The following is a 22,468-nucleotide window of genomic DNA, read 5'->3' on the forward strand; positions in this document are numbered from 1 at the left end:
AACTACCACCAAGTGGGGCATCATATTCGGGGAGCACCAGTTTGATCTGCCTTTCCAGAGTCAGAGAGTAGCATCTACCATGTTTATCAGCCAAAGAACAATGACATGCTCTTACCAGTGCTTCTGATAGGAGGATTGTTAAAACCCAGCAGCAGCCAGGTGGTGGTGATGCACACTTTTGTAAATGGAGACTGCACTTTAGTTTTCCAGCCTCTCAGAACCAAATTATCACACACAGACTACATCAGTTACAACACTGATGATCAGTGGCTCAGGCGTATTTCTAGCTAGCTTTTACATCTTAAATTAACCCGTTTCTATTAATCTGTTTATCACCACGAGGCTGTGGCCCAACAGTAAGGTTCCAGTGTCTTTCTCCTTTAGCAGCTACATGACATCTCCCTGACTCTGCCTTCTTTCTCCCTGCATTCAGTTTAGTTCCCCCCGCCTAGCTCTATTCTGCCCTGCCATACACCAAAGCAGCTTTATTAACCAATGGTAATAAAACATATTCACAGTATTCAGAGGAGAATCCCACATCACACCTTTAATCCCAGCACTCAGGAGGCAGAGGCAGGCAGGTCTCTGTGAGTTCGAGGACAGCATGGTCTAGAGTGAGTTCTAGAACAGCCAAGTCATTACACAGAAAGACCCAGTCTCAAAAAAACAAAAACAAACAAAACACCCAGCAGCAAATGATGAGAGCATCTTCAGAGCAGGCACACAAATTGTATCAGATATGACATACTATGAAGGACTCCTGAACCCAGGAGCAGCACAGATGTCCCCATAATATTCTGCTTATTAAGAGACCCAGCTACTAACTTGAGGCAAGAAGTAGAAATTACATATGATAGAAGGAAAAAATTAAATTTTTCCTGTTTGCAGGTAGCATAATTGCATGTTAGATCAGAGGAAATTTACAAGGCTTAGAACTTTAAGTTCAAAGTTCACAATACCTCAGATCACTAAACAGTAGTCTGTTGCTGTTAGGTTTACTAGGACAACTCAAGGAGACCAAAATTATATAACCATACAACACTATGTTTGCAGATCACAAGATTGGCACCAAAGGTGCCCCTTTGCCTTGTATTAATTGATCTGTACTCTAATGTTCTTTCTACCAAAATCACAGCAAAGATTTTTGTAGATTAGCCGAGTTCATTGTCACATTTATTTGGGAAAGCAGATAGACTAGTATTGCTAACTGGGGGCCAGCCTCCAGTCAGCACCAAGGTATGCAAAAATAAATAAATAAATAAAATTCACGAATGCAGTGAGAACTAAACTTATCTATCTAAAGGGAAATAAGCACACGCTTTCTGGTGGTAACCCCCTCTTTGTCTTCATCTTGAAAAAATTCTCTCAAAATCTCTCTTGCACCTCTACATAGCTCTATATAGCTCCCTAATAAGCTCTGCATAGGCTCCTCATTGCTCTACACAGCAGCTTCTCTCTCCACAACCAAACCCTGCACAACTATGTTACATTTTCAGGGCCTGACCCAGTCTCATAACACAAGATAAGTCACATGGCTTTCTCAGGCTACGGAAGTCACATTGACCGGCCAATGAGAAACCCTTGGCCTTGCACTTAACACTTAGGGTTCCCAGACAGAAAATGACATGGAAATTCAGGACTTAACAGTAGCAATTAGTTGTCTGACCCCTGAGTCCTATAACATAAACTGAGGCTTAGAGTATGCTCAGAAAGCCCATTGCTGAGAAAGTTATGTCTACTAAAGTTGCTTCGGTCTCTGACCTTGAATAAGCAATAAACCCCTGGGAATCCATCCTTGTGTATTCTCTGCAGGGGCAGCTAGTCTGTTTTGGACTTGTTCTGAAGTCTAAAATTAACTATCTTTGTGACTAAGAATACTACTACTTTCCTATGTCAGTCTGAATAATGTAAGATATCTTAGTATTTCTATTCATCAAAATTATACAGTTTAAGCAGAAGTCATAGTCCTGACCATTCACAGCTATATGTTTCCAATAAATGTAATAGATAGATGAGATACACACAAGCAATGGGAAAACACCCATAACTGTTATTAGGAGGAATGTGGCAGCACAGATAAGTTATAGACAGAAACAACTGGTCATTTACAGTCAAGCAGGGCTCCCCATCAGAGAGTCATTCATCTAGTGAGTTGACCTGCTGAACACTAGTTGTCACCTGCTGTATACTCCCTCAGCCTCTGGTAAGCCATTGCTGCCATTTATTTGAAAAAGCAGATAGACAAGAAAGCTTGGGGCTTGTTGTAATTGGGAGTAGTACAGAAGCCCCACCCTGGCTTTAGGTACACTGTCTGGCCACAGAAACCAAGACTGGTGTTGGCAAAAGGCTAGGCACCAATACATGGAAGAGGGGACCCAGGTATACACCCAGGGAAGACAAAGGTGTGTGAAAGTTTTTACAGATGGAACTAGAGTCATTGGACTTGTACAGGCAAGAAAAGGAGCCTTGACTATATACCGAGCCTCAGCCCATTGCAGATGGAATATAAGGCAGAGCAGCTCTACTAGCAAAAGTCAGCACAGATCTGAGACCGTCAGCTGTGGAAAGACCAAGCAAAATATGGGAAGAAAACATTTTTAAAAACTAATTGACAAAGGACTCTTATATAGAATATATAACTAATGGAAAAACAAAAGGTAATCCGGTGGATAAATGAGAAGAGGGATGAAGGTTCCATCAGCAGTAATTCTGGCACACCAATAAGCACATGAGACAGTGTTGAGTCATCAGCTGCCAGAAGTTTTAGGCAGCAACCGTGGATCACCAAGGATCATAGAAACTGGGTTTACAGTGTATATACACACTTGTAGGGTGTGAAATGATACAGCTACTCTTGGTCTGTTTCTTACAGAAGTAAACACGCAGACACCATAGAACCCCAGTGTTTATCCCAGAGAAATGGGCTTATATTTCTACAAAAAATTCAAACAAGTGTTCAGAGAAGAGCTGTTGGTAATAGCCAAGGAAATAAACTCTGAATAGATGTTCTTGTATGGAAGAAGGTTAAACAAACAGCAGTCTCTCTCATACTGTGAAATATTCCTTGGCAATAAAAAGGCTGCAGGAGTTTGAATCAGCTGATCACATTTACAGTCAGTCAGAAAACAGAGAAAGATGAATGCATGCACGCTAATACTTAGCTTACCTTTTCTGTTCCATGCAGCCCAGGATCCCCTGCCCACGGAATGATCTCACAATTAAGATGGATTTTCACACATCAATTGAGAGTCTTACAAGACAGCTAGGAGTACACAGAGAAACCCTGTCAGGGGCAGTGTGGGGAGATAATCCCCCACAGACATGCCTAGAGGTCATCTCCTGGGTGATATTAGATATTGACAAGTAACAACAACCATCACAGAGGAACTTCACAGCTGGGGACATTCTTTGAAGGTGCCCTAGACTTGGCATGAGTCTAGCGACTTCTCTGAGTTCAGTTATTTCACAGAAAGTTAAAAAATCAGCCACACATTTGAGAAGCTTTCTGAGGAAGTGTCCACACAGTGGGACAGCTCCATAGAACATTCAACACATGGGGATATCAAGCTTCTGTGGGTGTGCGTGTAGAGTATCCTAGCATCTAGCCTTGATTCAGAAAGTGAACGACACACGTGTATATCGCTGGTTACTCAGGGCTATCTACTTGTTGAGTAGAACAGATCAACTAAGTGACAGTGTTTGCTGAGTGAGCACATGTCCCAGCAACTCAGTATCCTCAGCCACAGAAGAAGCAACTCACCATTTGGCTAAGTGACTTACAAGTGTCCTGTGGCATCTCCCCAGGCCTGCCTGCTGGACTTCCTACAGGGGCCTTTGCTACCACATCAGCCTCCATTCCCAAAAGCAGCAGCTCCTGGCAGACAAGTCGTCCCACAGCCCCAGGAACCTCATGGACCCCCCAGGCCAAGCCAGCCCCCAGAGCCTCTGAACAACTAAGGTCTCACTTCAGTGTGATCGGAGCTCGAGAGGAGAGAGGTGTCCGTGCGCCCAGCTTTGGTAAGTCCTGTGTCTGTCTGGTGATTTAGACAACTCCCTACAGGTTTGTGAGTAGAGCATTTTATTTCTCAGAGCCAGCTAAGACAGTTGTATTTATAGTGCTCACTGAGACTGCCCCAAGCAGATTTGGATTTATGTGCTAGTGTCTTCAGGCCTAGCCCCACTCCTAATTCTCACTGGCCTTTAACCAATGGCCCTGAAGCCATGTTTTTCTTCTTTTCTGCCCAGGTATCAGGACAGCCCCTACTCAAGGAGAAAGGTAAAAGCAGGCAGGATGTCTATAAAAATGTCTTTTTTTTTTTCCTAGCCCAAAAGCCAAAAGTCTCAGAAAATGATTTTGAAGATCTGCTGCCTAATCAGGGTTTCTCCAAGTCTGACAAGAAGGGGCCAAGGACCATGGCTGAGATGCGGAAACAGGACCTAGCCAGAGACACAGACCCCTTAAGGTTGAAGGTGGGTGCACCGTGAAGTTCACTGTCTCCAGTCGGACTCCATGTGTGTGAACCTAGCACCTGGAGGCCCCTGGAGGAGGGCATATAGGAGTGTGGCATGTGTAGCCATACTCCTGGGCAGTCTGATATATGCTTGATATTTGCATTTCATAGTGCTTCACGGTGCTGGGATCAGTGAGGGAAGCAAGCACCACACAGGACTTCTAGTTCTCTGGTCGTGTTTGACCTTGGCCATGAGCTGGCAAGAGGGCATAGCTCAGACCTGTACCCATCCAAACCAAGGTTTATTTGACTTTTCTTTGTTTTGGGTTTTTTGGGGGTTTTTTGTTTGGTTGGTTGGTTGGTTGGTTGGTTGGTTTGGTTTTTGTTTGTTTTTGAGGTTTTTGTTTTTTTCAAAACGGTTTCTCTGTGTAACAGCTCTGGCTGTCCAGGAACTCACTCTATAGACCAGGCTGGCCACAAACTCTTAGAGATCTTCCTGCCTCTGCCACCCAAGTGTTGGGATTAAAGGCATGCACCACCACCACCTTGCTTATTTGGCTTTTAAGGACAGCGATTTGTTTGGGTTTTGGTCCTGACCTGGGACACTCACTGTGCAGTAAGAAGGAATCAGCGTAGCACGGTGGTCAGGTTGTTCCACTCTAGATATTAAATGTAACTGTTTCTTTAAGTTTGTGTGGTGGTCAGTTTTAGGGCACAGTGAAGCCGTTTCCTTACAAACTACCTGAAAGGTTGCCAGGGACCCAGTCGTCCTCTTTGAACCTTGTGCATGGGTCAGGAGGCTGTATTGAGGGATTAGGGTTTTGTCTTTATATATGGCTGAAAAGGGTCTCGGTTCTGTCCTAGATATATAGCTTGACCCACCTGGTCTGTATGGTCTGGGGTGGGCCCAGTGCTGAAAGAGGGGCTAGGTTGGAGCCCTTCTGGATGGTGGGGAGTACGTAGAGCCATGGCTTCCCTGCTCTCCTATAGGAATAAAGAGAGAGGTACCAAACCATGTTTTCAAGGGGCTTTCATAGAAGCTTGCTCCCCAGCCTGCAGGTTGTCTTTCCCTTTAGGACCCAGGACCATTAAAATGATGCCCCCGCCCTCTCCAGCATCTGCATATCCCTCAGTATTTGCTTTGCTGCTTACGTTGATTTTCCCACCCCACACTCCACATAGCAGGGAGGGAGGTCTCCTAAATTACAGCTTCTTCCTGAGGTTCTTTATGCATTGGTATCTGCAGCTTTTGGAGTGGATTGAAGGCAAGGAGAGGAACATCCGTGCGCTGCTGTCCACACTGCACACAGTACTGTGGGATGGGGAGAGCCGCTGGACACCTGTGAGTATGGCTGACCTGGTGACTCCAGAGCAGGTGAAGAAGCAGTACCGCCGAGCAGTGCTGGTAGTGCATCCAGATAAAGTAAGTGTATGGTGGGGGCTTCTGGACCCTGTGCTTGTGGTCGGGTTGTCTCTACCTCTCATCCTGTAGGAGCCTTTTGCCTGCTGGCTATATCGCATGAAAGGTGCTGGTAGGAAGTGGGCTGAGTGGTCACTCTGGCTCTCCCTCTATTGCCCACAGGCCACTGGGCAGCCATACGAGCAGTATGCCAAGATGATCTTCATGGAGCTGAATGATGCATGGTCTGAGTTTGAGAACCAGGGCTCGAGGCCTCTCTTCTGAGGCCAGTGATTGCTGTGACTGCAAGAGCTGCTCATGAAGCCCGAATGCTGCTGGCCTGACTGATGCACAGATGGGACCATAGCAGGTGTGGCAGGTGATGCGGCCCCAGGGGCCTGGACCATCTACTCCCAGCCATCCTGCATTCATCATGGACAAATACCATTCCATGGCTGGGAGAGAAAGCATTCCTCAGATCTGATGTTTGTTGTTTTGTTTTTCTTTTTCTTGTCCCAGAGGAAAAGTGTTGATTTATACTCCTTCCACAGCTGTCACAGTTTGTGACTTACTTGGTGTCTGGTGGCCGTCACCTCTTGAATGGCACATGTCGCCGGCACTGCCCTCCTGTCACTTCTTCAAATCTGGGGGCACTCACACCCTACTCTGATCAGTCCACCAATCATCTGTACATAATTAAACTATTTTCTGATGGCTGGTGCAGTCTCTGGCTTGGAAAGCACTTCTTACCTGGTACCTGGTAACCTGTTTGTCCTCAGTGTTTCACCTAGGATATATTATAGGATCTTGAGGTCGACTGAGAGTTGCCTGCAAAGACCAGCATTGATACTATCTTCTCCAAACACTTTGCTAAAGGAAAGTTCTAGAAACAGATCGAATGGGAGTCTGCTCTACAGCATTGGACCTTTCCCAGGGCCTGGAGTCTAACACCACCTTCCAAAATGCTGCTGTTCTTCATCTCAGCTCATAACTAGAGTTCTTAGAGGGGTGTTAGGGTACTTCCACATGCCAGGGGCTGTTGGGTCATGCTACTCTCAGACACTTGCTTTATTGGCTGGATCTCACTCATTCTCTAAGGACTCTAGTGAAACCTCAAGCCAGTGGCCCAGGCCTAAAAGTCACTGACAGAAGAAATGCCTTCGTCACTGTGTAGACAAGACACAGCCATGGGGCAGGTGGCCTGATGTTGCCCCTTAGACTAAGCGTCCATGGTCGGAGTGCAGTTTAGAGTGGGGAACACCGCTTCAGAGCAGTCCAGTAGGCAGGCAGACAACCACAACTGCAACAAAAGGATGCAACAAGACCCCCCCCAGACTCCATGATTTGGATCTGAAGCATATAAATATGTATTGATTAGGACAACACTGACTAGACCAGGATGTTCCAGGTTTACCTTAAGTTAATGTCAAAATCCTGGGTCTAGTTGTAAAGCACTGTGATGATCTGTTCTGTTTATAATTAATTTGTTGGGGAACTGCAGGGAAAGCCAACAGGTTCACTTGGGAAGTCATGGCGTAGACCCTCACCATGACTGAGGTCGTGTCGGTTTGGATCCATACAGATGCAGAGCTCAGAGCCCCTCTGCCTTCAAGACTGAGATTCCTCTGCCCCATTGGATTGTTCTGGATCTGAGCAGGATTAGAGCAAGAACTTTGCATTATTATTCAGGGAATTTAAATGTAATTTCTTCAACTGCCCCCATCACAGACTTCATCATAGGGCTTCTGGGCTATGGATGGTGACTTCAGCCAGACATGACTAATTCATCTTCCCCTGGAAGTCTGTAAGTAGCATCTCTTCACAGGTGCCCAAGGAATTATGTTGTTGGCAGAACACTTGCCACGTCCCTGTGTGGCCTCTTTATCTAGATGTAAGTCCATTAATTCAATATGGTGCCAGCTGGAGCCTGGATGAACATGCAAGTCCTGTAGTGCATGGTAGCCCTTTGGTTATAATGTGTATGTAAGATAACTTGTCTGTGAGAGCCCCAGTGGCATTTCCATGGGTACAAGTTATCTTGTATGTTTGGCTGAAGCTTCGGATCTACTAGCTGCTAAACAATACCCGGTGCTCTTAACTTGCAGAAATGAGGGTTCACATTTGACTGGGCCAACAAAGCAAGAGCAGATAAGAGGTGGTAAGGTGACTGCTAGTTAATACAGGCAACGGGGTCTAACCCCACATCCATCCGGATGGAAGCCTAAGAAAGGGCCATTCCCCGCCAGTCTAGTGACCAGTTAAAGCGCATGTCTGTTATAGGGGTTATCCTTTGTTCCCATGAGCTGCTCCATTTCAGGTCTGTCATGTCACCTCAGTCACTGTGGGTCTACTGCAGAGGAAGATGTTTTTCTTTTAGTTGGGATTACGGTTTACAGAACAGTATGATGTCCTAGTGGAATAGTGTTGGAAATCCTAGGCACCACCATCAGAGTGGATGCCAAATGGTCCCAGCTCCAGCACCGTGAAGGTAGAAGTTTGCCACTACTGCCCAGAACACCATGATGACCCTGGTTCCATGACCACCTCTGGTGCTCAGAGCCCCCGTTCTGCAGACCTAGCCCTCCCTCCTTGCCACTCAGCCTAGCCCAGTGCAGGCCCAGAATCTGAGTTGGGGGTGGTGGGCATTGCCCACCTTGCCCCATATGTGATGCTTGACACCAAGCACCATCCCCTTTAATCTGGCCCTGAAATATGCAAGCTTCATTCTGTCATTCCCTTGTTTAATGACTCCTATTTCCTTTGTGTTGCTGCTATTTTTAGTGTTCTGCTCTTTTAAAAAATAATGAGCAGCCTGAAAAGGTGCAGAGATGTTTCACTTCAGAGCTGCTCAGGATTCCCAATTCAGGACCTTGATCATGTTGAGGAATATTCAGTGGGCTCAGTGGGATCCATTAAGTAGCAAACAGCCTCCAGTGGTAGGGGAAAGTTGGACTCTGGGGGTCCTTGGAACTATAAAGAAGTTCCCAACCTCGCTGGTTCCCTACTGACATTGGTTGTGCTAGGCCTTATGTCCACCTGCATTTCTGTTCCACCCCTGCTGGAGTATCCCAGCTCCCATTCTGCCAACCCTACAATGTAGAGTGCTCTCAAACCTTAACCCAGGCCTGAATGTTGGACCTCAAATTCTTCCAACGGTTTATTGTTTTTAACACCTCCCCTCCCTGGGGTTGGGGGGAAATCCAAGTCCCTCACTGTACCTGGCCTCACCCTTGGAAGCCCTCATTTGGCGCATGAACCATGGTTGTAACTAAGGGGCAGCAGGTCACCTGCCCAGCCTCCCAGAGGTTATACAGATGATGAATTCATTGCAAAATGAGGAAGGGAACAGAAAAGAGACGCTGACTGCAAGACAGGGAAGTTCCACCCAAGGGGACTGGCACCCAAAAGCAATTGGGGATCATAAATGGGTTTTCGGAAGCTGTGGAGAAAAGTATACAGATAACAAATCACAGCCCAGACACCTAATGTTCTTGAAATACTCCTGCATGGTGTGATTACCTACCTGATTGTCAGCCAAGAACTATCTTTGCTTTCTAGGTTGACAGATCTGTCTAGCAAGGCCTTAACACATGGCTGGATAGAACCAGCGCTTTCACACTAGTCTGTAAACACCCTCATAATCCCCCATATTTTGAGGGAACTACTTTTAGGGGATCTAAGGGTGCAGGTATGGGCCCGCTTTTGTGGCCCTGGCCTCCAGGTAGGAAGGATGAACAGAAAACCCACCTAAAAAGTAGATAGATAGATAGATAGCTATGCCTGCTGGGAAGGTCTCCAAAAGTGGCCTGGAGAGCAGTCAGCAAAAGCCCTAAGGTGGGGTAGAGTGTATCCAGACTAGCTGGTAATTTGGGGACTAAAAGATGATGTGAGTTGGCCCCCACAGAGACCCAGAAACCCTTTATTGATGCTCACAACCTCCCTTCACCAATACACAGCCTGATGGAGCTCATGATTCTAGTACCAGCACTGGAGCTGGGCGAGTTCAGGCAGATTGGCCAATAGCTATGGATAGGGCCTTGGGCCACAAATGCTCGTTGGTAGACTGCCACTTCCTTCAACAAACAGAACTTACGGGTCAGAGCCCAGAAGGAATCCCAGTTGGTGACACAAGGATGAGTCTGATGCTCTGCACACTCTTGCCATGTCCAACCTTCACAGCATCCTTGCTGGGATTCAAGGAATCCACCTCCCTGAGCATGAGCCACTGCAGGGCTGTGCCCAATCCACAAGAAAACCAGAAAGATAACTAAGGTCTTGCCAAGTGTAGGAGAAGCAAGTGAGATGTCCTTATATTAACCAGAAGGGAACTCAGGCTCACATAGGGCAGTTGGCTGAGGCTACCACTTTGATCCTCAGGCCTTTGACTAAGACTAAAAGGTTCAACCCAGAACCCCAGACCCAACTCTACCTTCAGCCAAGGTTGTGTAGATGTGATAATGGTTTCTAGGTAGGCTTGCCACTCATGCCTGTCGGAGCAGAGGGGATGGGCTACTTGAGCCCATCTGATGAGAGTGTCAATTCTGCTGAGGGCCAGAGAATTCCTGCTGGGCTTAACATATGCACGTTTCTCTATTCACTTAAAATTGCCTGAGCCCCTCCTTGGAATTCTGACCTTGATCCTACACACAAAGCCCTACAGAGACCAGTGTGGAATGAAGGAAACCATGTACTAAGAGCAACAATGTGGAGGTAGTCTAGGGCCCTAGTCCTCATTCTGAGGATGCTGAGCCTTACTCTGTACAACACATAGACTAAAAAAGTGACTAGAAAGTAAGCTGAGTCCTTGGGAAGAACATGGAAAAGTCATTGCCCCTGGGCTAGAGAATTCAGGCCTCGTCACCTAAGGTTGAATGATACTCTGTCTTAGTTAAGGTTTTTATTGTTTTAAAGAGGCAACATGATCATGGCAACTCTTATAAAGAATACATTAATTGGGTGGCTCACTTGGTTTCAGAGGTTCAGTCCTTTATCATCACAATGGGGAGTGTGGCAGCATATAGGCAGACATGTACTGGAGAGTCCTACATCTTTTAGGCAACAGGATGTTGACTGACTCACTGGGCAGCATGCTGAGCATAGAAAATCTCAAGGCCATACCCATTCCAACAATGATGCATTTTCTCCAACAAGGTCATATCCCCTAATAGCCTCAGGCAGCATGTCTGAAGATCACGTCTTTAGCTCCAGGCAGAGAACAACATTACATCTTTCCCCTGCCTAGAGCCTGGTATAGAACTGGCTTCTGTCCCCAGCTGAGGAATGCCCATCTCAGACATTCCGTTTCACACCCCCTGAGGAGTTCTTTGCTCTATATGTTTCCCAGCAGCCAATAGACAGGTGATATTTTGAACTTAAGTCCAGCCCTGCCTGAGCTAATAGCAGAGGGGTGGGGTGGGCCAGAACCCTAGTTCAACTTGTCCCCTTTCTTCTTGAAGCCAAAACCTGTTGGAGGACCTCAACTACTTCTGCTTCTGTACTGATGTCTTACAAGGATATGACCCACAGGCGGATTCCTGAACCCATTCCCAGACTGGTGTTGGGTAATTTTTCTGTCACCTTACTGAATCATTCAAGGTTGCTAGAGGGACTTTGGAGACACATGAGTACTATTCTGAATCCAAGAGGCAACCCAGTAAGAGCAGGGCCCAAGCAATCCACTTCAAGGTTACAATTCTCAAACATGTCTGTGAGTTAGGGTGGAAGATAAGGAAAACTAAGGGAACACAGTGTGGTAGTTAGAATGTAATTGGCCCCCATAAACTCATAGGGAGTGGCACTATTAGGAGGTATAACTTAGTTGCAGTAGATATGGCCTAGTTGGAGGAAGTGTGTCACTGTGGGGGTGGGCTTTGAGGTCTCCTGTGCTCAAGTCCACCTAAGTGACACAGTTCACTTCCTGTTACCTGCCAATCAGCTCCTTCTCCAGCACCATGTCTGCCTGCATACTGTCATGTCCCACCATGATGATAATAGACTAAACCTCTGAAACTCTAAGCCAGCCCCCAATTAAATGTTTTTTTCTTTATAAGAGTTGCTGTGGTCATGGTTTCTCTCCATAGCAATAGAAACCCTAAGACAGAAATTGTTGGTACCAGGGACTAAGGTGTTGCTGTGATAGGCCTGACCATGTTTTTGTTTGGAGGAATTTGTTTGGTACTTAGGGTTAGGAAAGCTTGGAATGCTTTAAGGACCACGTAATAGGCAATACTAGTAGGAGAATGGAAATTTTAAACAGAGGGAGCCTGGCTAAAGAGGTTTCAGGGGAAGAATTTTAATATATTCCCTAGAGATTGTTTTTGTGATATTTTGGTGAAGAATATGGCTGTTCTTTGCCTTTGTCTGAAGAGTCTGCCCGAGGCTAAAGTGAAGAGATTTGGATTAATTCTGTTGGCAGAAGAAATCTCAAAACAACCTAGTATAGACTCTGCCATGTGGCTATTAGTATTAACGCTAATGAAGATACATAATGAAAAGGGGCAAGCTGAGCAGCTAAAATACAAAATGTAGAATTTGAAGGGAAAGGAAGCACCAGGAAGTGGACTAGAGCAAAATCCTGTGTTCAAGGAGATAAATAGATTAAGAAATGGAATAAAGGGAGTGGTGACCTCAGGGCAAGATCCCACCCAGCTAAGTTTCCAACTCAGAAATGTGGACTAAAGAAAAACTTGGGGCTGGATGTGGTGGCACACTGTAAACAGAAGTTTCTGTCCTGCCTGATCCCACAGCTGTTCAGTCCCACACAGAAGCTTATACTAATTATAAAAAATTATAAACTGTTGGTCTATTGCTCAGGCCAAACTAACTAGCTCTTACAAGTTAAATTGACCCATAATTCTTATCTATGGTTAACCACATGGCTTGGTACCTTTTCTCAGTAAGCCATTCTCATCTTGCTTCCTCTGTGTCTGGTTTGCAACTGTGTCTCTGCCTTTCTTCTTCCTAGAATTCTTCTAGTCTGGTTGCCCCACCTATACTTCCTGCCTGGCTACTGACCAATCAGCATCTCATTAAACCAATACAAGTGACAAATCTTTATAGTGTATAAGAGCATTGTCTTTAACTCCACACAGTGTATGCATGCCTTTAACTCCAGCACTCCAGCACTCCAGAGGCAGAGGCAGGTAGATCTCCGAGTCTGAGACCAACCTCATCTACAGATCCAATTTTAGGACAGCCAAGCTTGGGTAGTGAAGGAGACTATGGAAATGTAGTTGAATGAGGGGCCATGTTTCAGCCCCAGCAAGTACTTGGCAACTTCAGCCACATGGTTCTGGCTTTAGAGTCAAGGGTAAAAGAAAGGGGTTATGGAATCTCCCTCCATGACCAAGGAAAACCACTGAGGCCAGGCATATGTCAGGGGTGTGTACCAGTATGGAAGCCCAGAGAAGACATTGTGTGATGCTGTGAAGTTAAAGCACGGATTTGCCTTGGAGACCCCAAGATGTTGGGGATGCTTGAGCCATGGGATACCTGCCGAGAAAAGCTGCTCATGGAGTGGAACCAGCCCAAGAGAGAGAAGGTGTTGCAGTCAACACAGCTGAAAGGAGTTGAGATCTGAAGAGAGTTTTAACATCAGACGTGGAGATGCAGGGTTTGGAGTTTCCCAGCTGTTCTTTATCTTGTTTTGGTCCAGTATTTCCTCAGTATACTCCATTTCCTATGTTTTGGAACAGTAGTGTATATCCTGTGCCATTATACATTAGAAGTATATGATCTGGTTTTTTATTTTTATCTTATAGCGGATTACAGTTAAGAGAATACATGAATCTCAGAAGAGACTTTGAACTTTGGATTTTAAATTGTTGAGACTGTGATAGACTTTGGGGACTTTTGAAGTTGGACTAACTAAATACATTTTGCATTATGATACTGTTATAAGCTTTTGGGGGGCAAGGAGTGGAATGTAGTGGTATGAAAGAAAATGGTCCCCATAAGCTCATAGGAAGTGGCACTATTAGGAGGTCTAGCTTTGTTGGAGTAGGTATGGCCTTGTTGGAAAAAGTGTGTTACTGTGGGGTGGGCTTTGAGGTCGCCTATGTTCAAGCTATGCCCAGTGACACAGTTCACTTCCTGTTGTCTGCCAATCAAGATGTAGAACTCTCAGCTCCTTCTCCAGCACCATGTCTGCTTGCTGCATGCTGACATGGCCCACCATGATGATAATGGACTAAACCTCTGAAACTGTAAGCCTCTCCAATTAAAGCTTTTTTCTTTTAAAGAGTTGCTTTGGTCATGGTGTCTCTTCGCAGTTACAGTAACCCTACTAAGATACACAGAAGGAGAAAGAAACCCCTTACCCCAGAGTCTGGTTAAAATCCTTGTGAGCTGAGAGTCAAGAATTCCAGGAAAATGAATGAGATTTGCTGTGAAGTTTGCCTACATAAAAAAATGTTCATTTTATTTTGTTTTTAATTTTTTAAAAAAAAATATTTATATGAGTGTTTTGCTTGCATGTACACATGCAGGGCACCAGATCCATTGGAACTGGAGGTACACATAGTTGTTAGCTGCTATGTGGGTAACTAAATCTAGATCATCTGCAAAAGTATCAATCTCTCTTACCTGATGAGCCATCTCTCCAGCACCAATATTCCTTTTTTCTTTTTTAAATTTTTTTAAATATTTATTTTATTTATTATATATACAGTATTCTGTCTGTGTGTATGTCTGAAGGCCAGAAGAGGGCACCAGACCTCATTACAGTTGGTTGCGAGCCACCATGTGGTTGCTGGGAATTGAACTCAGGACCTTTGGAAGAGCAGGCAATGCTCTTAACTTCTGAGCCATCTCTCCAGCCCTTTTTTAATGGTTTTTGAGACAGTGTTTCCCTGTAGCTTTGGAACCTGTCCTGGAGCTCACTCTGAAAACCAGGCTGGCCTCGAACTCACAGAGATCTGCCTGCCTCTGCCTTTGCCTCCCGAGTACTGATATTAAAAGTGTGTGCCACCATACCCAACCCAATATTCCTTTTATATAGAGATATCTAAAACAAGAATATTAAAATAATAATGAAGCAGCCAGGAATGGTGGTATATGCCCTTAATTCCTAGCACTTGTATGTGTGGTGTGGGGTGGAAGCAAAAGGATCTCTGTGTTTGAGGACAGTCTGGTCTACTTGGAAAGTTCTAGGCCAGCCTGCTACATAGGGACATCCTGTCTTGTTAAAAAGATAATGAAAGGCTGTGGCTGTTTAAGATGGCTCAGTGGTTAATAGCACTCTTGCCGAAGATCTGAGTTCAGTTCCCAGCACTTATATCAGGCATCTCACAACCAACTGTAACGTCAGTTTCAGGGGATCTCATGCCCTCTTCTGGCCTCCAGGATGTACATACAGATAAGCAGGCACATATACATACACATAAATTGTAATAATAAAATTAAAAAAACACAATATCCATGCTTAAAGTCTAAGCATATAGTGTGTAGTATTTCCAAGTTACAAACCTGCAGGGTTTTAGGAATCTCCCAAACAAGACTGTAAACTTTATTTAAAATAAAAACAATCTACTTAAGCATGTCACTTATGCTTTTACTTTACTAGCTCCCAGCTATAATCATATCCAGTGTCCCGCAGGAACCACCATATGATCTTATTTATGAAAAGGGAAAGACCCCTTGTCCATCCCTAAAGATAACTTCAGAAGTTATCAAAATCATCTATCTATATAGTTATTATAGAAACTTAAACATGCCTTTCTTTTAAGAAGTCCACACCCACACTTGGATATATATTCTTTCCCTCAGCACTTGTCTTTCTATTAACCCTAGTTACCAAAAAGTTAATTTATGTTAACATTTCTTAACCAGTTCCATAGGTTGGGGATACAGTTTGTAGAGTGATTACTTCACAGAAGTTAATATCCAATACTGAAAAATATTCCTACAACTTGGCTTCATATTCTTTTCTGGGTGTAAGTGGTATGATGAGACAGTCACCAACTGGCTTTATGGGATGAGGGTAAAGAAAAAGGCCAGGATGGTGCTGTAGATCTCCCACCTGACTGATTTAAAGTTACTGAGTTGCTGAGGTTCAACATTGGATGCCCTCCCTTCATTAGGGAAGGCACCCTCTGTAGCACCAGCTGGTTTTCTATACCTCCCATTCATCCCTACTTTGACTTGGCCACACCACAAATACAACATGACAAGACTTGGATCCAAACACTGATGCCATGGACTGAGCCCCAATGGTCAGGAGATCTCTGCCCATATGCACCAATGAGAAGCCAGACCTGAGCCAGAGCTTCAGTATCTGAGTGCAGCAGGCTTTGCTGCAGCAGAGCCAAAATGGCTCCCCGCTCTGCCTCTCTGCTATGTGACAGTCCAGAAATACTTGCATGTGACCTGGCCTCAATCTGTGTGTTACCTGAGAAGAAGAAGCAGAAAGAAGTATATGCCTTCCAAAAAGTCGTAGCTCACCTCTCCTACCCTGCTACTCATCTGCATCTTTGTAGGACTTGCCTGGAGCACCAACACAAGAGGTTTTCAGCATCCACTAGTCACCATCAGGCAGACTCCTCTCCAGGCTCAGCAGTCAGACCAACCCACATCCTGTCTGGAGAGAGTCTCCCTGAAGCCTACTCTTCAAGAGCCAGCTCAATCACCTCACTGAAGGAGGCTACTTGACTACACTCCCAGACAAATGCTAAGAAGCCAAGGGTTCTGCCCTGCAGCTAGAGAACCAGCCTTACTGCCTAGGCAAGCTGCTGAACTTGAGTCAGCCCTGAGCGTGGAGGAAATGGAGTACTGGAAACTCCAAATGTTAGGGGAGTGATAGTTATGGGGCACGACCTGAAGTGTCCTAGCTATAATGGGTGAGACCTCAGCCAGGAACAGGGAACCTTAGCGTGCCTGAGGCCCCCCAGGCTTCCCTGCCCCACCAGCATGTGTCCACGTCTCACTCTTAATCCAGCTTTGGTTTAGGATCTTCCTGGGAGTAAGGTTCCAGGCTCCCATGGCATCAGAAAGGTAGGAGCTGCTTGGATCCATTCAACCTTAGTTCCCCACACTGACATCCTCAGGCAACCACTCAGCTATTTTTGTGAGTCTGAATTGTCTAGGGACAGAAGTGGCTCTTCTGTAAGCACACAGGCTGAGCTGACAAGGTAGTTCAGGGTGGAGGAAAGGAATGTCACGCTTCTTAGAGGGTGTAAGGAGGCCTTTGGAACCATTTCCTTGGAAGCCCCTAGTATGCAGCTTAAAGCTTCTCAGGAGATTGGAAGAAGTAACCATTGCTGTTAAGTGCCAGGGTACTGAGACCACACACCTGGAAAAAGACTTGAAAAGCTATAGAATGTTCTAGGAGGCCACTAGTTAGTTCCTGGCTTCTCATCCCCAAAATAACCACACTGCTTGGCCCATTAGCTCTGGCTTCTTATTAGCTAACTCTTACATGTTAATTTAACCCATTTCCATTAATCTGTGTATTGCCATAAGGCTGTGGCTTACTGAGTAAAGTTCTGGTGTCTGTCTCTGGCGGGGCTATATGGTTTTTCACTGACTCCACCCTTCTTTCTTAATAAATATCAGAAATACCTTAATAAAGATCAGAAATACATATAGCAAGATTGACCTTAATTTTGCATCAATAGACCAAGATCCATACCAAAGCAAATCTCTATAGCATATACCCCTTTAAATGTAAACAAATATTTATAAACACTATTTGGGAGATTTGTGCATAGTTCTCTCCAAACTGCTTGCTGCTGTCTATTGGGCAAGGTAATTTTTTGAGGGGTGTTCAAGGCAACCTTTCAAGGGGTCTTGGTCCATAAAACCACATTAGTCTGGAAGAATTCCACAGGTTCTCATCCTCTGTGGAAATAAAAGAAGAACCTCTTTTCCAAAGCAACATATCCTTAGACCCTTTGAAGGCAAGATACCTTTAAAGTGCCAGGCAGTGGTGGTGCACACCTTTAATCCCAGCACCCGGGAGGCAGAGGCAGGTGGATCTCTGTGAGTTCGAGGCCAATCTGGTCTACAAGAGCTAGTTCCAGGACAGGCTCCAAGGCTACAGAGAAACCCTGTCTCAAAAAAACCAACCAACCAACCAACCAATCAAACAAACAAACAAACAAACAAACAAAAGGTATCTTTAAAGTATATGCATTAGTTACTTAGCTCCTTCACAGTCAAAAAATTCAGAGAAAACACAATACACATAATCCAGAGTCTCTGTGTATTTTCCATCTTTATGTGGCTTATATTTTTACTCTACTACTTTTTAATATTTATTTTATTATCTTTACTCCTTTAATATATGACTGTCTGTACTCTGTCTCTGTAAAGACTGTTTTATTTTTTATAAACTATTTACTTCCTTTTATAACTCTCTATACTCTTTTATTCTCTCTCCCAAGCTTACATATATTTATCCAACACTGTGACTCATTTAGAGTTCTTTTATGTCTGAATCTGTCCTATTGTGTATCTGTAATTCTTTTCTGCCCAGGAGCATTTCTTAAAATGCTCAGCACTTTTAAGGCTGCTTTGCCTTTTGGCTCCACCCAGTCCAAAATGGCAGGCAGAGGTCTGTTTAGCATGAGCCATGCTCACAGCCCCATTTTCAGGCACACAGCAGGTCTGTGTTGCCATTAAGCAAGTTGTGGCACTCTGCTCACAAAACCTATTTATATATTCCTTAGCCAGACCTCGTCAGAGTTCGTGCTGGCAGCATGGTCCAGGAAGTCGCAGTTTCAAAACAGCATGGCTTTTTTTTTCTGCTACCACTGAATCAGGAAAACCTCTCTTAAAGGAGCCATGCCTCTGCTTGCTTCTAGCAAACAGAGCCCACCCAAGAAAATGCTGCCACCAAATCATGCTTATCTCTGTTCTTTTGTGTCTAGGATTCTTTTTTAAGCTTTCTCAGGTTTTACGTGGATTTAGTCAACCATGTTGGAGTGTCAATTTGTTGTAAGGAGAATTGCTTGTTTGCTTCCCAGCCACCCAGACTCTCAAAATAACCACACAGAAACTGTATTAATTAAATCACTGTTTGGCCCATTCTTATTAGCTAACTCTTACATATTACTTTAACCCATCTCTATTAATCTGTATATCACCACATGGCTTGGCTTACAGGGTAAGGTTCTGCCATCTGTCTCCAGTGGGGCTACAAGGCTTCTCACTGACTCCGCCCTTCTTTCTCCCAGCATTCAGTTTAGTTTTTCCCACCTAGCTCTGTTATACCCTATCAGGCCAAGCCAGTTTCTTTATTAACAAATGGCAGTCATGGCATACATGGGGGAATCCACATCAGGACACCACCCAGCTAGATGCCCCTTCTGTCTATTGACTAGGTTCTGCCTCTAATCCTGGAGAGGAGCCCAGGCCTCCCTGACTAGGCTCTGGGTGTGAGGAAGTCAAGGACTTGGTGGCAGCTACCATGCTTCTTAATGTTAAAACAGTTTCAGAAGTATATGATTTGGTGATGTGGGATTTCCTTCTGTATGCTGTGATATGTTTTATTATCATTGGTTAATAAAAAAAAAGCTGCTGTGGCCTGTGGCAGGGCAGAATAGAATTAGATGGGAAAGCTAAACTTAATGTTAACAGAAAAATGGCAGACTCAAAGAGATGCCATGTAGCTGTTGAAGGAGAAAGACACCAGACACCAGTCAGACTCATACTGATAAACCACAAGCCTCATGGTGATTCACAGATTACTATAAATGGGTTAATTTAAGATGTAAAAATTAGTTAATAAAAAGCCTAAGTTATTGGCCAAGCAGTGTTTTAACTAATATAGTTTCTGTGTAATTATTTCGGGTCTGGGCAGCCGGGATATGAGTAAGCAGGCTCTGCCTACAGGATGGCATGCCAAGATGGGTCAGCTACATCCACATACAACCTGAGAGAGCTTGGAAAGGAATTCTAGATACAAAAGAACAGAGTTTAAAACAGCTTCTTGGTAGCCACATTTTTTTTTCAGATGGGCTCTGTTTGCTGGTGGTGAGCAGAGGTGCTGTGGCTCTTTTAAGAAAAGACTTACTGCCGGGCAGTGGTGGCACACGCCTTTAATCCCAACACTCTTCGAGAGGCAGAGGCAGGCGAATCTTTGTAAGTTCAAGGCCAGCCTGGTCTACAAGAGCTAGCTCCAGAACAAGTTCTAAAGCTACAGAGAAACCCTGTCTCAAAAAACCAAAATAAATAAATAAATAAATAAATAAATAAATAAATAAATAAATAAATAAATAAATGGTTTACTGACTCAGCATAAGAAAGTGTCTTCCTGGTTTGTACTGGCAGCAAGAACTCTGACTCTTTCAGGAGACCAAGTTCTTGAATGGGGTTTGTGAGCATCATGATGCAAGTTACTTGGTGGCAGCATGGGCCAACTGCTTACCAGAGTTGAGGTGGTGAGCATGGCTCCCTCCTGGCAGTCCCAGAGCTGGCGGTGAATTGCCTCTACCATGTTAAGAGGCCAAGAGAGGCAGAGCCAGTATCCAGGGCCACAGTGACCACACTGCTTGCCATTTTAAAATAGGTTTTGTCAGAAAAGGATTTCAGATACACAGTAGGACAGATTCAGACATAAAAGACCTCTAAACAAGACATAGTGTGTTTAAAAATGTACATAGGCTTGTGAGAGAGAAGAAAAAGTATAGTTCTAAAAAGTAAATCATTTTAAAAATAAAACAAACTTTTTAAAGAGACAGTAAAAATAATATAAAAGTGTATAGACAGGTAGCCATAGACTAAAGGAGTAAATATGATAAAATAAATATTAAACTTCTAGAAAAAATAATAGAGTAAGAAAAATAAGTCACATAAAGATGGAAAATACACAAAGAGTCAGGATTATGCATTTTGTGTTTTCTTTGAATTTTTTTGACTGTGAAGGAGCTAACTACAGAGAGATATTTCATTGTACAGGCTGCTAAGCTAAACCAACATACATATTTTCAAGGTATCTTGACTTCAAAATTTGTGTCTAATGATATGTTGCTTTGAAAAAGAGGTTCTGCTTTTGTTTCCACAGAGGATGAGAACCTGTGGATTCCTTCCAAACTAATGTGGTTTGATGGATCAAGACCCTTCTGAAAGGTCTCCATGAACCCCCCAAAAGAAAATATTTTACCCAACAAAAAGCAGAAAGCAGTTTGAAGAGAACTATGCCCAAATTCCAAAATATTGTTTATAAATGTTTGTTTACATCTAAAGGGGGATATGCTATAGATATGAATACTTTGCACTGGTATGGATCTTGGTTTATGGATACAAATTTAAGGTCAATATTGTTATATATGTATTTCTGATCTTGATTAAGATATTGTGTTTGTGTAACTCATTTAAAAATTTTATAGTTAACAAATACAGGTTAATAGAAAGTCATCTATAATAGTCAATAGTCATGTTAGGATTTCTAGATGTACAGAGATATATTTCAAATGGCTAGGTATTCTTCGAACCTTTCAAAAACTAAAAGGATGTGGCATTTAAAATATTTTAAGAACTTAGGGCTTTTCATGATAATAAGACACATCTGTTCCTGTCAGCACTAATCTACTTCAAGAGGATGATGGGCATCGAAGAGGCTCCTTCTGGAATTGATTAGCCATTTGGACAAGAAACTGCTCTTACCTGGACTACTTGGTGTTATGCTATGTAAATGGACATGTAGGACCCACAGAAAAATGACTGCTGAACTTTCCTAAAGAAGGTAGGACAGTCCTTCAGGGTTCCTGCTTCATGAAAGAGTCTACCAGACATTCTGCAGGAAATAGAAGAAAGTGACTCACAAATTGCCAATATAGGTGGAACTGTTTTTGAAATTTCCTACTTCATGGAAAAGTCTACCAGATACAATGGGCCTGTAGGCTGAAGATGGATGCTCCAACATTACAGAGGAACTTAGGGTGACTCTCCAGGCAGTGAGGTGTTGCTGTCATTTCTAGAACTTTGGAAGTTGCTTATAATGCACTTCCTGTTTATTAAAGTAACATTATATCCTTCTGGAGTCTTTGATGGAGTTGAAGAAAGATAGTTAAAATTATGAAAGATAGATTAGATATAAAACTTTAGACTCACAAAATTAGGATAGGTGATAGTGTATTTTCCTTAATTTGCCAAATGTAAATGACTAAATTGTTGACTGAGGTTTTCTGTCCCACCTGGTCCCTGCAGTCATTAAGTATTAAAGAAATCACACAGAGGTCTACATTAACTATAAACTGATTGGCCTAGTAGTTCAGACTTCTTATTAACTCTTACAACTTTTATTAGTCCATTATACCTCACTGAATAAGGTATAAGGCTCGGTACCTTATTCAGTGAGGCAGTCACATCTTGCTTCTTCTGTCACTGGGTCACGACTGCAGACTGTACTTTCCTATTCCCAGAATTCTCCTGTTCTCATCGCCCCACCTCTACTTCCTGCCTGGATGTCCCTCCTATACTTCCTGTCTAGCTACTGGCCAATCAGCATTTTATTACAATACAATTGACAGGATACAGGCCATTGTCCCGCAGCACTAAATATTGTAACTGTAATTCTTGCCTGATACCTGTTTTGTTATATATAATTTTATTATGCTAAAGTTAAAACCTTCCTTTTTATTTAGACAGAAAAGGGAAGATGATGTGAGATTCCCCTCTG

The 22,468-nt window shown here is 43.8% G+C and overlaps 1 protein-coding gene across 1 annotated transcript in view; it reads left to right on the plus strand.

Annotated features, from left to right (window-relative positions):
* Gak (cyclin G associated kinase) overlaps window positions 1-6,573 on the plus strand; it is a 54,705-nt gene extending 48,132 nt beyond the window's left edge. Inside the window, exons 25-28 of the mRNA XM_038339937.2 lie at window positions 3,805-4,017; window positions 4,325-4,470; window positions 5,698-5,874; window positions 6,034-6,573. Of these exons, the coding sequence (XP_038195865.1) occupies window positions 3,805-4,017; window positions 4,325-4,470; window positions 5,698-5,874; window positions 6,034-6,135 (638 nt within the window). The 3' untranslated portion in view covers window positions 6,136-6,573. The remainder of the gene's footprint in view (window positions 1-3,804; window positions 4,018-4,324; window positions 4,471-5,697; window positions 5,875-6,033) is intronic.
* Window positions 6,574-22,468: the final 15,895 nt, after the last annotated feature.

The sequence above is a fragment of the Arvicola amphibius genome, chromosome 1, assembly GCF_903992535.2.
Source record: "Arvicola amphibius chromosome 1, mArvAmp1.2, whole genome shotgun sequence".
Taxonomy (NCBI): Eukaryota; Metazoa; Chordata; class Mammalia; order Rodentia; family Cricetidae; genus Arvicola; species Arvicola amphibius.